General features: G+C 44.5%; 1 protein-coding gene across 3 annotated transcripts in view; it reads right to left on the reverse strand.

The window, feature by feature from the left end:
• Positions 1-15,324, reverse strand: part of KY (kyphoscoliosis peptidase) — a 55,626-nt gene that overhangs the window by 20,418 nt on the left and 19,884 nt on the right. For all 3 annotated transcript variants that reach the window (XM_021666632.2, XM_012451175.2, XM_012451176.2), the window contains 4 exons: positions 9,377-9,451; positions 7,553-7,615; positions 4,875-4,957; positions 616-724 (listed from right to left, as the gene is read on the reverse strand). In XM_021666632.2, coding sequence (XP_021522307.2) covers positions 616-724; positions 4,875-4,957; positions 7,553-7,615; positions 9,377-9,451 — 330 coding nt within the window. The remainder of the gene's footprint in view (positions 1-615; positions 725-4,874; positions 4,958-7,552; positions 7,616-9,376; positions 9,452-15,324) is intronic.

The raw sequence follows: 15,324 nt of genomic DNA on the forward strand, positions 1-15,324 counted from the left end.
CATCCCTTAGCCATCACCTCTGCAGCTCTGCTTGACCCAGGAGCTTCCCAAGGCCATCCTGTGGAGAGCTGTGGACAGCAGCTGCATAGGCCGAGGTATCTCAGGTGGCTGCAGGAACCCTGGAGACTGGGCTGGGACCAGTGGCCAATATTGCTAGTGTGGTGGGAGCGGGAAGTGGAGAACCTGCTTTTCCTGGCACAGGTATTTAATAAACCCTCTGGTATTGTGATCATTTTTCAAACAGCTGCAATTTTTCTCTACCAATGATCATCCTTTTTGGAGATGACCTGCTGTCCTGGGCTCTCATCTCTGTGGTGATGAGACAGAGGGAAGGCTGGGACAGAGGGAAGGCTGCTGCTGGATGAAGGTCCCAGCTCTGGGCACTGGCTGTGGGCAGAAGGCTGCAAGGGATTCTCCTTTGACTTTCATGGAGGCTGATAGCACATGGTGAATTTTATCCTCCTTGGTTACTCTGGTTCATCAGTCCAGTCTTCTGGGTACTTCTCTCCCACCTTTCATGTCACTTTGCACACATGAATAAGCTGATAGGAGCAGGGGCCTGCAGGGAATGGCAGCAAGGGGTTATAGAGCCTGCAGTGCCACAGGTGGGCCTACCTATGTGATGGCAGATCCAGATCCAGATGGCACGGACTCTTTCCAGGTCAGTGTGGGCCTCTTGGAGCAGGTCACTCACCAGTTCATCCAGGCCACTCTTGGCTGTCACCTGGGGAGCAGGAAGGGCATGCTGTATTAGGAACTTGAGGAGGGGCTGTTGGGGGCCCAGCACCTACAGCCAGTGCTGCTCTTTCTCCAGGCAGAGAAGCTACAGGAGAGGCTCTCAGGGGCAAAGCCTGGCTGAGGACAAATTGGGAGGAGGTGGGAGAAGTTGGACAGGACAGGTGGTGCTGACCAGCTCAATCACAGGCCCTAGAGCCACCACAGCTTTTCTCTGAAGATCTGGGGGCCAGCCAGGCAGGCATCTGGACAGCTGTAGCAGCCCCTGGTCATGGTCAGTACTAAAGGTTTAACATAATCCTTATCAAAATTCCAATAGCCTTTTTTGCTAAAATGGAAAAGTCAGTTCTCAAATTCCTATGGATCCCAAGGGGCTCCAAATAGCTAAAACAATTTTAAAAAAGGAATATATTTGAAGGACACAAACTCCCCATTTTCAAAACTTACTGTAGAACTACAGTAATCAAAACAGTTTAGTACTGCCATAAAGATTATATAGACAAATGGAATATAACTGAGAGACCAGAAATAGACCCACATATCTATGGTTAGTTGATCTTTGTCAAAGCTGTTAAGTCCATTCAGTGGCGAAAGAATAGTCTCATTTACAAATGGTGCTGGGACAATTGGGTTTTCACATGCAAAAGAATAAAATTGGATCTACCTCATGCCATATACAAAAATCAACTCAAAATGGATCAATGATTCAAATATAAGAGCTTAAACCATAAAACTCTTAGAATAAAGCACTGGGGTTAATTTTCATGACCTTGGATTTGGCAATGGATTCTTGGATATGGCGGCACCAAAGGCACAAGTGACAAAGGAAAAAATAGATAAAAAGGCATTCATGAAAATAAAAAAATTCTGTGCATTAAAGGATATTATTGAGAAAGCAAAAAGATAACTTACAAAATGAGAGAAAACATTGCAAAGCATATATCCAATAAGGGTTAAATATCCAGAACATAAAAAGAACTCCTACAGCTCCACAAAAACAAAAGCAAGCCAATTCAAAAAGGGGCAAAGGGTTTGAACAGACATTTCTCTAAAGAAGATACACAAATGGCCAATAAGCACATGAAAAAATGCTCAACATCCTTAGTCACAAGAGAAACGTAAATCAAAACCACAATGAGATACCACTTCAGACCTACTGGAATGGCTACTGAAAAATGAAACCAGAAAATAACGTGTTGGCAAGACTATGGAGGAATTGGAACCCTCGTACGACGCTGATGGGAATGTAAAATGGTGCAACTGCTGTGGACAGCATTTTTACAGTTTCTCAAATAGTTAAATGTAGAATTATCCTATGATCTAGCAATTTCATTCCGAGGTATACACCCCAAAAAACCTAAGGCAGGGACTCAAACAGACACTTGTTTCCCAATGTTCACTGCAGCACTATTCACAATAGCCAAAAGGTTACAAAACATCCATCCATGAATGAAAGGATAAATAAAATAGAGTATGTACAACATATACAAGGGAATATTATTCAACTATAAAAAGAAGGAATCAAGTTCTCTATGTGCTACAACATGGATGAACCTTGAAAACATGCTAAGTGACATAAGCCAGACCCAAAATGACAAATATTGTATGATTCCACTTACATGAAATAATCTAGAATAGGAAAGTTAATATGCAGTAAGTAGAGATTACCAAGGGCTGGGGAAGGAGAAATGGGTATTTCATTGCTTAATGGGTACAGAGTTTCTGTTGTGGGTGATGAGTGTACAACATTGGGAATATAATTAATGCTAGTGAATTGTATGCATACAAATTATTAAAATGGCAAATTTTATGTTATTTTATCATAATTAAAAAAGGACAAATTAACTTTCTTCCCAGGGGCCCTTAGGGAAATAGGGCTGAGGTTATTGGAAAGGCGGCCCTGACCATGTTTAATCTCTGTAGAGAAGCTGGGGCACTGGGTCCTGCAAAGATGCCTGCGCTCCACTCAGACCCCACCTTGAGGGTACTCCAGGACCTTGTTTTCAGCTGGCACCATCTCACTGTTCACAAGGGACTCCAGGACCTACCTGCTGACCACTGGCCCAGCACACTGGCACTCTGACCTCTGGAGACCTCTGGGCCCCTGTTCTACTCTCTCAACTGCTTTCTGTTTCATTTCCTTCTGTGTTCAGCTCCAACTCTGCAGACTGTCCTTATTCCCCTCACAGGGCCCCAAATGGTGCTCAGCATTGCCGGTCTGCACTGCAGCCTGGAGTCCTCACTTAGCCTTGTACTTCAGTGCCATGGCTTCTGGTCCTTTGGTCCCACCTCCTGGTCCCACCTGGGCCTGGTTTGCTCTGGTGCCTCCATGCTCTGTGGCTGGGTCTCTGGCCTCCACTGGCTTCCTTGCACTGTTTTTTGAGTTTGGTTAGCAGCCTGTCCCATCCCTTCTGATGGCCATTACAAAATTCCCTGCCCTTTGCAGACTCCTGACCCCACTGCAGGAAATGGCAGGAAATGGCCTGGCTTCTACTTCTCAACAGGCCAGGTGGGACTGCCTCACTAAGAGCCTCATCCTCCCCTCTTGCTTCAGCCATCTCTATGTCTCAGGTCTTCTGCCTTTGCAGGGACTTCCCCTCTTCAATGAATGCCCTCCTTCTTCTATGTCCTCACCTCCTCCCTTCCTTTCCTGGCTGCTCCATACCCCCTTATTCCCCCACCTTTGGATGCCCTCCCAATCTCCTCAGTTCTGCCCTTCTAGCCTCCCCTTCTCTGCAGGCTCCTATGGGGTCTTCTCTCCACTCCACACTCCTCACCTCCTGCTTGCTTTTCCACCCATCTGAGACCCGAGGCCTCTAGCCCCTCTGCACTGCCCCTCTGAAGGTAAGGTGCACTTTGATGCGTCTGTCTTGATCTCACTTGAGCAGACAGCACAGCTCACACTGTTGACCACACCTGCCCTAGGGAGCCCCTCCATGGACCTTCCAGAACTCTGACCCTTCCTGGCCTTGCCCTGGCCTTTTTGATGGCTCCAGGCCCTATGGGCTTCCCCACCCCTGCAATAGGATGCCCATCCTATGGCTTCAGCTTTTGACTAAATCTGATGACTCCCAATCAGTATCTTCAGCCCAGACCTTTCCAGGCTTGTATATTCAGCTGCCCTGGGGGCATTTCCCTTGGATGTGCCACAGACACCAGAACCTCTCATATCCTCCACACACTCATTCCCTAAAACCTGCTCCTTCTCCTTTGCTCCTCATGGTGAGGCACTGACCCACCCTCCAGGAGTCCATCCAGTCATCTGGGAGCACCTCTCCCCCACCTCCCACCCACTCCACACCAACTGGTGATGGAGTTCTTCCCCTCTTCCCCTAACTCAGGATTGGCCTTTCCATTCCTCTCTTTCCTAAGTGTCTCCACTTAATCCAGGTCATGTCTTCTGCCAGGACAGGTGGATGTCTTCAACTCATGTCCTTGCTTTTCATCTGACTTTGTTGATATGTGCACCCAGCCATCCACTCATCACTTCAACAAACAAGTTTCCCAAGTATCTACGAGGTGGTCTTTCTAAGACCACTTAATGTCCTGACTTCACAAAAGGGTTCAGCACCTTGTTCCTCCTGTCAGACTCTGCTGAAGCTCCTGCCTGGCTCCAGTGACTTCCATATGTCCCTAGTGGTTCAGCTCTTCACTGTCCAACCCCTCCCACCTGCACCCGAGACATGCCCAGGCCCAGAGGCATGAGAGCTTGGCAGCTCATGCCCTTCAGAGGTGATCATGGCTGTGGTCACAGTGGTCCTGGCCATCTGCATCCATGGTCCTCCCATCATCTCCCTCCCTTCCTCCATGAACTGGAGGGGGGCATAGCTTAGGAGCAGCAATGCTGAAAGGGACATGGGGAAGGCAGGTCAGAACCTGCCAATGAAGAGCTCCGGGGTGTGCAGTGTGGGGTGGGAACAACCAGATCGTGGGTGGGGTGGGGGATGGAATGGCCTCTGGCCCTGGGCAGGGGCTGCTGCTTTGCACCTTCTGTCCCCATCCATATGCTATGAAAAGGCATTCTAGGGGCGATCAAGTGACTCAGGATATGTTCGGGAGGTGTCTGGGAGAGGCTTTGCTGCCCTAGAACTCTAAGCCACCTTGACGGGGTTCATAGTCAGAGGGGTCAACTCTCCTACCTGTGAGGCATAGATATCCAGTTTCTCAAACTGCTGCAGGTCCAGGGACATGGATTTCAGGCTGGATCGATCCCAGGGGTAGGCTGGAAACACAGGGCAGCTTGGTCAGCAGCTGAGACCCACTGAGGAGGGCTGCCTGGCCTAGGCCTTCTGTCTCTTCGATGAGCTGTCACTGTCCAACCCTGAACACAATTTTCAAAGCCTGAAACATTGAGCCTAAGAGCTATATGGGAACTCTCCTAGAAGGGTCTCCTGATCAAGTTAGTTTGGGAACTATGGAAACTCCCATTGTCCTCTTAGAGATCTACAGGGAGCATATGCCTACTGCAGACTCTGAGAAGTCAGAAGTAGGAAATGGGCTTAACCTCAGTTAACCCAGCAGTTCCCAGACATATTAATGATGGAATCTCCTTTCCTCATCATTTGGTTTTCTGTGGATTCCCTGTTATTTTTCCCAGGAATGAATGCTCTTTCAGAGTGTCTAGGCATTGCTGCTCGAATTGACAAGTTCAAGGAGGGAGGTCTGTGCCACAGCCACAGTGCTGGGGTGGAGGTGCCAAAGGACACCTGGGTGGAGGAGGGCATGGAAAGGCCAGGCCATCTGGGCCCTGCAGGATGAGATGTGTTTGGCACCCAGACAGACTTCCTTCTTTGCCCATGGTCAACTGGAGACTTGAGCATCTCAACCATGTGTTCTGGTAACAGGGCCTTGAGAAAGGCTGAGCCTTTGAATCACTCATCTATGCCTAGCCTTACTCACAGGGAGCCTTTTTCCCAGAGACCAAGCCATGAGTCAGGTCACTGAGACAAAGCTACAGGAAGGAGAGAAAACTCAAGACAAACACTAATGCAGGGCCAGCAATTACGCAGGCTTCCCACTGGACACAGGACAGCCGTAATCAGCTGCTGCTGGGAGGGCTGCCTGGCCAATGGTCAGACCAGCAGATGCATGGACAGCAGATCCCTGTCCCAGCCCAGAAGAGAGTCTTGGCTCTGGCAGAGCCCTTCTTATCCAAGGGTCCCTGAGTCAGGCAGATCAAAATCAAGGAAGTTGGGTATAAAGACAAGGTGGGGGTGAGAAGAAGTTGGGGGTCAAAGAGTTACTGAGCCCCTGACCCAGGTGGACCCACCACCCACCTCTCAGCCTCCATGTTGGGAGCGTCTGGGTGCTGGGCAGGTGAGGTGTGCTAGAGAGGCCCCAGGGTATGGTAGGAAGTCTGGGAAGTACAGGGCCATGTGAGAAAGCACCCGATGGGGCTGCATTTCTCCCTTGGTTCCAGTCTGGTCCTGACCTCTACCTTGTTGGGAGGGACTGGACCCAGCCACCTGGCCTCAGGCACAGATTTGTGGGATTCCTGGGAGCATGAATGAGATGGTAAATCATGTTGTGATGTTAGTGTCACACTGCCGTCTGGGAGGGTGGAGGGTGTGGGGCTTCTCTACAGGTACATGTAGGGAAGGACATGTGGCCTCCCTGCCTGGTGGGGGCACTGCAGGTGCATTTGCCTGCACATCCTCAGGGCTGCCATTATCGGTGAGAGTCCCTTACTCTGGTGCTATTAGACCCAAGAGATGTAGGGAGAATGTGGGAAGGGGTGTGTGTCACCTCTAGACCTGGAACCAGCTCCTTCATGACCCTCTTCTGGGCCAGCATGGTTTGAGAGGCAATGCCCACTTATTGGGGAGCTGACCAATATCTGGGCTCAGGGGTTTCTTGCCTGGCCACCATGACTTATGTCATCAGCCCCTGCCCTGTGTGGTCCAAGTGCAACCAGAGAAGATGGGGGATACTCAGACAGGCTCCTGCTGAGCCTTCCCTCTTCTGCATAATCTGTTCCTACCATTCTCTCACAAGAGCCATCAAGGTGACTTAAGTACATTCAAAGTGGACTCACACACTGAACAGATTTCCACTCAGTATAACTCTGCAAATGAGGTCTCCCTGCACTCCTATTTAGAATAAAAATGGCATTTCTAAAATGGTATTGAAAACCCTATTACTAGTTTTCCCCTTTCTTGGTTTCATTTTCCAATATCTGAACATTAAAAATCCTCATGATTTATGCCTCATTAATTCTACCTCTAAGCAGATTATATAAGATCTAAATATGATTCTACATAAATACATTTAAAATATCAGTGTCATTAACCAAATTATTCTGATTATAAAGCAAAACAATAGGAAGAAGTTTGGAGCTGCACCCAGCCTTGGATAACATCTGGCCTACTGAGGGGGAAACTGAGGCACAGGGAAGGCAAATGAGGGGCAAAAGCAGGATTCCAATGCAGGCTGTCTATCATCCCTCTCAGTGTTTCTTCCTCTGCCTCACTCTGCTTACTCACATGCCTCCTACCTTACAGACGTTTGGCATTCCATTTAAAGTTAATATAATCCTGAATTACGGTTTTAATGTTTCCTATAATGGTCTGCCTTGTTATCGGTAGGGTTTATACTTTATCTTTGGGATGACATCTGGTGCATGAGCTTTTTCCTTCTCCATCTATGTCCATGGCAGACAATGCTAATCAATCATGACACTTCCCCTACGGAACCCAAAGGTGGCCCCAGCCTCTCGGACAGAGACCCAGGAAGTGACTGCCAATTGATTGGAGATTAGTCTATAAGGCTAAACCTATGTGCTTTCCTAAGAATTGCCCTGGAAGACTCTGGAACTTACCATGGGCATCTTTCCCTCCAGGTTGCCGGGGTCTTGTGTTTCCATTTTTATCACCTTGTAAACCTGCAGTATTCCAAAGATCAGAAGTATAATTACTTCAGAAAAAACGGAATTGCAAGCACTGATGACTCGCCATGTGGTGGTCTTTGCTTTTGACCCCTCCTCTTTACTCTCCTTTTCATAGCTTCCATGTTCCCACCCCACTGACCACTGAATTGCTGCTGGAATTGCCAGGAACTTCCTAGTGTGGCAGAGGGAAAACTAAGAACCAGGAAGTGGATGACAAGAAAGGGAGCTGCCTTATGCAACTGGAGTTAGCATTTGCTCTGGAACCTGGTGTTCCTGCCCTCTTTTGGATTTTCCTGCTTTCATGAATCCACTGCCAGATAACCCCAGGATGAGAACAGACCATGGATGGAAACAAAGATGCAGGGAGGAGAAAGCAGTTTGTGAGGAGGTCAAAACCTAGAAAGGTCAGGTCATAATTAAATGATTCATTGAGAGGATTAAAGGCCAGCTGAATTTTATACATTGTGGACTGTAAAGGCAGAATGGTAGCCAATAGTTATTAGACTCCCTGAGCAAAAGGAAAGGAACTTTTCCTGCTGATCTGGAACCGGGTCAGGAAGATTTGGGTCCCTGATGGGATCAGGGGGAGTTGAGGGTGGGGATGCCAAGGCAGGTGGTTTTATGCCCCTGAAGGCCACTTTAGGCTATTAAATATAACACAAGAAGGTTGTAACCACACACGGGTCATTCTGAGAAACAGTGCTCCTTTTATTTCTCACACCTACACACTTACATTTTGTATTTCACAGCTACATTTTTTTCCACCTACATATTTGATAGCATGATAGGTGTTCAAAATGGTAGCTAGCTTTTATTACATACTTAACTATGCCTGGCTTGGCTTTATATTTACTCTCTCATTTAATCTCATAATAATCTTATGAGGGAGATTTGCTTATTTTCCTCCTTTTATAGATGAGAAAATTGAGTTCAAAAGAGGGGTTAGGCCAATGGCCCAGGGTCACACAGCTGAAACATGAACCCAGTCAGTCGACCCTAGAGCTTGCCCTTTTTACATTAGACTGCTCTCTTGAGATCCTGACTGCTGTGACTATAGGACCAGACAGTTTTGGAGAACTTTGGCTCACTGCATAGACATGAAGAGGACTTGAGCCTCAGTTGTTCTGCAGCTTCTGTTCCTTAACCTGCATTCCTTCTGAGGCCCCTGTTTAGCCATTAGGCAGACAGATGCGTGGAGAGGACTGAGAAGGGAGTGGAGGAGACATCCTGGTCCTGGGCCTGAGCCTATGTGCACTGCACTGAGGGCTGAGAAATATGGTGGTTAAGACCACAGGTTCTCACCCACTTGCCAGCTGGGTGACTTGGGTAGTTACTTCACCTCTCTGAGCCTCACTTTGCTGTTCTAAAAAGTGGGGATGATACTAGTATACACCAGAAGGTTAAAAAGTTGATAAATGTTAAAGTACTTAGCATTTTGCATGCCACTTTTTGGGCAGTCAACCAATGGTATCTAAAAACAACAGCAACAACACTCTTGTGATGCAATGTGTCTCCAGCTAAATGTCTTGTGTTACCTATGACTAATTCCAGAGATGCAAAATCAGTGGGAGCTGGGTGTGGAGAAAAGAGCCTCCCAGGATGAAGCTGTCATGCTTCTGCCTTTTCCCAGTTTGCAGGCTCATGTCACTCTTCTCCTTCCCTCAGAAGATGCTTGGGCTGGGATCTGGCCCAACCAGCTACCTTCAATCCTCTCTGCCAGCCCTCCACCATGAGTACCTGTGTCATGCTACATACGTTTAGCCAAGGAGAACTTCTTGAGCAGCTGGGGCATGGCATCTCGAGGGTGGACTTCCACAGTCAGTTGTGTTCCTACAAAGGAAAAGGAGATGACATTCTCAGCCAGATGCTGCCAGGAAAGGGTGCAATCATGACTGATGATTGAATAACACAACAGTTTTAGAACTTTCTTTTGTGCATAAAAGTCATCCTTGTTTTTTTATTTCTTTTTTTTTTTTTTTGATTTGGACTCTTGCACTGTCACCTGGGCTTCCTGGCTGGAGTGCAATGGTGCGATCTCGGCTCACTGCAACCTCCGCCTCCTGGGTTCACGCAGTTCTCCTGCCTCAGCCTCCCGAGTAGCTGGGATTACAGGTGCACACCACCACACCTGGCTAATTTATTTATTTATTTGGTATTTTTAATAGAGACAGGGTTTCACTATGTTGGCCAGACTGGTCTCAAACTCCTGACTCATGATCCACCCACCTTGGCCTCTCAAAGTGCTGCGATTACAGGTGTGAGCCACTGTGCCCAGCCCTTTGCTTTTTTCTTTACATCAAAACAACAGCAAACCAAGCAGATAGTTTCCAGAATCAGGCAAGATGGACTAAAGCACACTCAGCCCTGTCTCTCCCACTGAATGCAACCTTAAACACTGTACAGAAGGCAAAGGGCAACTATTAGAGAATCCTGCAAAATAAATAATAGAATAACGGGGAAAGACTGAGAAGAATTTTTAAAGTATTAGCAAATTGGCAGTGAATTTACCATTCTTTTTCCCCCTCTGGTATCATCTAGACTGGACTTAAAGGCATTCTTAAACCCAGAAGGGAACAGTGGATGCAGAAAAAAGTACTCAAGAGAAATCCTCTCTTTCTAGCTTACAAAGTGAGAAAGGGAACCCCTAAGAGTCAGAGAGAGTGAAAGAAATCTTTTGTTATTGTTTTCCCCCCACTTTATTATGTTATTTCCCAACTCAGTCCCCAGGTAATTCTTTTGGTAGCAATGGCAGCAGTGATGTTGGTGGCCAGGCAGGCACCTACAACTTTGGGGCAAGGATAGCTATTTTCTTCTATCAGAGAAGTTATAATCCCAAGAATGTGGGGGCAAATATTCCTTGTTTTTTTTTCCTCTTTGTTTTCTGTTGATTTGTCCCAGATGCAGATATAGTTGTGGAACCTATATGGCAGAGTGAGGAAACTGAAGCTCCAGCTTTTGGGGTAGAGAAGTGAGAAATAGGTCATGATAAGGAGCTCAAGAAGGCAATTCCATAAAGTTGTAAATGGACTCCTGTGGTTACCTCTGAAATGTGCATGCATAGATCTTATTCTACACATCATGCCACAGTCTTCAGGAAGTAAACTATGGGGTAGACTAATGCCCAGGTTCCAGACTGACCACTGGGTGGTGCACATGCAGGGCATTTCTGTATTGCATTGCAAAAGCTACAATTGAAAATTACTCAGCTAGGAAGACTCAGGACAATCTTAATTAGAAAAGGAAAAGATAATAAACAGATGCCAACTCCACATGAGAAAACAGCCACAATAACCTGCTCTAACAAGTAATGGCAAACAGTTTTGAAATAAATGGAAAGATATAAAGTATCAGCAATGAAAAAGAAGATATAAAGAAGAAGTAAATGAAGATTTTAGACTAAAGAATATAGTTAAAAATTCTCTGGATATACTCAATAGCAGAAGGAAGATGACAGAGAAGAAAGAGAACTTGAAGCTAGATCAACAGATGTTATCCAGTGTGAACAACAGAAAATGTGAATAGTGTCTCAGGGATCTGTGAGTCAATACCTAAAAGTCTAACATTTATGTCTTTGAAGTCTCAGAAGGCAAAGAGAATTAATATGCAGAAAAAATATTTGAGGAATTAATGAAAACTTCTGAAATCTGTTATAAGACATAAAACCACACTGATTCAAGAAACTCAGTGAATTCTAAACAGGATAAATGTAAGAAAATCCAGGTCCAGACACATAACCAAACTATTAAAGACAAAAAAATGGACAGTAGCCAGTGAAAAGTGATGCATTACATATAAAATTCTTGCAGATTTCTCAGAAAATCTGCCTTTCAGATTTTCTGAGAAATCCTCAAGAATTTTATATGTAATGCATCAATTTTTGAAGGATGTGGAACAACATTTTCATAGTACTAAAGGTAATAAACTGTCAACACAGAATTCTGTTCCATTGAAAGTATTATTCAAGAGTGAAGGTTAAATATAGAAATTCTTAAATAAAGTCAAGAGAATTTGGTACCAACAGATTTGCTCCAAAAGAAATGCTAATGGAAGTTCTTCAAATGGAAGAGAAATCATACCAGAGGAAAACTTGGAAGAGGGATAGAAATGGTAAATATCTAGATAAAGATAATAGTGTGTTCCCCTCTCAAGTTCTTGACAATGTAAATAATAATTAAAATCAATAATTATAACACCTGATAGGTTTTTGATATATTAGATGTAAAATATATGACAACTACAACATAGAGTAGGAGAGTGAATGTACCTATATGGAGGTAAGATTTCCTCATTCCACTTGAAATGTTAATATTAATTATAATTAGATTATAAAAAGTACATATAATACATACAAAAATAGGTATGTGGAGAAATGCTACAAAAAACTTAATAGTCAAATTTAAATGTAATTCTGAAAGGCAAGGAAAGCAGGAAAGGGGCAACAGAGGCACAAACACAACACATAATAAAGTAGAAAACCTAAATCCAAATGTATCAATAATTACATTAAGTATAAATGGTCTAAACACACAAATTAAAAAATAGAGATTGTCAGAAAGGGTATATACATAAAATTAAACTATATTCGGTTTCCAAGGATCCAACTTTAACTACTGTGAAATAGTTTGGTTAAATGAAAAGGCAAAAGAAATCTGGAGTTGCTATTAATATTGGAAAAAGCAGACGTCAGAGAAAGGAAAATATCAGGGATCGAGGAATATTAGCAAGAAGACGTAACAACCTTCAATATACACATGTCAAACAGCAAAGTTTTAAAATACATGAAACAAGAACTGATAAAACTGAAAGGAGGAATAGACAAATCAACAATTATAGTTGAAGATTTTAGCACTACTCTTTTAGTAATTGAGAGAATTAATTGAAAGAAAATCAGCAAATATATAGAAGAACTGAACTACACAATAAGATTTATTTGATGTTTATAAAATATTCCATCTAATCACAGCACAATGCACAATCATTTCAAATGCCCATTGACTATTCACTAAGATGGACTATATCCTTGGTCACAAAACAAACTTTAAAAAGTTGAAGAGAATTGAAATTATACAATACTCTTCTCTGACCATAATGCATTAAACTAGAAGTAAAACACAAAGTAGCTGGAAAATTTCCAAATATTAAAAATTAAGTAACATACTTTCAAATCACACATAGATCAAAGAAGAAGTCTCAAGGAAAATTAGAAAATACATTGAAAATAGAAATACGGTTGGATCCAAGAGGGCCAAATAGGAACAGCTCTGGAGTGCAGTTCCTAGTGAGAATGAAGAGGGTGAGTGATCATCACATCTCCAAACGAATTTTTACTGCCCAAAGACCAGGAGATTCCCAGAAGGAAAAGTGCCACGAGTTGCCAGTATGGCTTTTTCAGCCAGTGCGGCCAGTTTCCACACAAAAACTCACACAAATCTGGGCGGCCATTTCAACTGGTGCCCGGAACACCTGGGAGACAGACTCGCCGATTCAACTGAAGAAAAGGGGGCTGAAACAGGGAGCCAGGTGATCCGGCTTGGCAGGTCCCACCCCTACAAAGACCAGCAATCTGAAACGCTCTGGATTGAGAGTTTCACGGAAAGCACAACTGGACCTGGGATGGTCCAGCTCTGTGGGGGAAAGGGCATCCACCACTACGGAGGCAGTCCTCCATTATCGAGGCAGTCCGCCATTACAGAGACAGTCCACCATTACTGAGGCAGACCGCCATTACCGAGGCAGTTCTAACTATACCTCTGTAAACAAAACTGCAAGGAAGTTCATACAGCAGCTGGGCAGAGCCCATGGCAGCTCAGCAATGCCTCTGCTGACAGACTGTGACTAGGCTACCTCCTCGCTGGGCAGGGCATCTCTGAAAAAAGACAGCAGCATATCAGGAACTTATAAATAAAGCCCAAACTTCCCAGGACAGAGCACCTGGGAAAAAAAAGGAGTTATGTGTTCCGCTGCAGCAGACTTAAACATACCTGCCCAGCAGCTCTGAACGGAACAATGGAGCTTACAGCTCAGCACTTGAGCTCCTATAAGGGACAGACTGTGTCCTCAAGCAGCTCCTGATCCCCGTATATCTAAAGAGACACTTGATAAGGGAGAGCTCAGGCTGACATGTGGCAGGTATCCTTCTGGGACAAAGATAGCAGAAGAAGAAACTGGCAGCAACCCTAACTGTTCTGCAGCCACTGCAGGTGATCCCCAGGCAAGCAGGGTCTGGAGTGGACCTTCAGCAGTCCTACAGCAGAGGGGCCTGACTGTTAGAAGGAAAACTAAAAACAGAAATAACTTCATCATCAACAAAAAGGATGTCCACTCAGAGACCCCATCTGAAAGTCACCAACTACAAAGACCACAGGTAGATAAATCTACAAAGATGGGAAGAAACCAGTGCAAAAAGGATGAAAACACCCAAAACCAGAATGCCTCTCCTCCTCCAAAGGATCACAATTTCTCACCAGCAAGGGAACAAGGCTGGTTGGAGAATGAGTCTGATGAATTGACAGAAACAGACTTCAGAAGAATATAAATGAATTGATGGAACTGAAAAACACAACATGAGAACTTCATGAAACATACACAAGTTTCAATAGCCTAATTGACCAAGCAGAAGAAAGGATATCAGAGATTGAAGATCAACTCGATGAAATAAAATGAGAAGGCAAGATTAGAGAAAAAGAGTGAAAAGAAATGAACAAAGCCTACAAGAAATATGGGATTATGTGAAAAGACCTAATCTACATTTGATAGGTGTACCTGAATGTGATGGAGAGAATGAATCCAAGCTGGAAAACACTCTTCAGGATATTATCCAGGAGAACTTCCCCAACCTAGCAAGGCAGGCCAATATTCAAGTCCAGGAAATACAGAGAACACCACAAAGATATTCCTCAAGAAGAGCACCCCCAAGGCACATAATTGTCAGATTCACCAGGGTTGAAATGAAGGAGAAAATGCTAAGGGCAGCCAGAGAGAAAGGTTGGGTTACCCACAAAGGGAAGCCCATCAGACTCACAGTGGATCTCTTGGCAGAAACCCTACAAATCAGAAGAAAGTGGGGGCTGATATTCAACATCCTTAAAGAAAAGAACTTTCAATCTAGAAGAATTTCACATCCAGCCAAACTAAGTTTCATAAGCAAAGAAGAATCCTTTACAAACAAGCAATTGCTCAGAGATTTCATCACCATCAGGCCTGCCTTACAAGAGCTCCTGAAAGAAGCACTAAATATATAAAGGAACAACAAGTACCAGCCACTCCAAAAATGTACCAAATGGTAAAGAGCATCGACACAATGAAGAAACTGTGTCAACTAATGGGCAAAAAAACCAGCTAGCATCAAAATGGTAGGATCAAAATCACAAATAATATTAACCTTAAATGTAAATGGGCTAAATGCCCCAGTCAAAAGACACAGACTGGCAAATTGGATAAAAAGTCAAAACTCATCAGTGTGCTGTATCCAGGAAACACATCTCACATGCAAGGATACACATAGACTCAAAATAAAGGGATGGAGGAAGATTTACCAAGCAAATGGAGAGGAAAAAAATGCAGGAGTTGCAATCCTAGTCTGTGATAAAATAGACATTAAACCAACAAAGATCAAAAGAGACAAAGAAAGACATTACATAATGGAAAAGGATCAATGCAACAAGAAGACCTAACAATCCTAAATATGTACGCACCCAATACAG

This window comes from Aotus nancymaae, unplaced genomic scaffold, assembly GCF_030222135.1.
Source record: "Aotus nancymaae isolate 86718 unplaced genomic scaffold, 86718_ANA_hifiasm-v0.15.2.pri h1tg000019l, whole genome shotgun sequence".
Lineage (NCBI taxonomy): Eukaryota > Metazoa > Chordata > Mammalia > Primates > Aotidae > Aotus > Aotus nancymaae.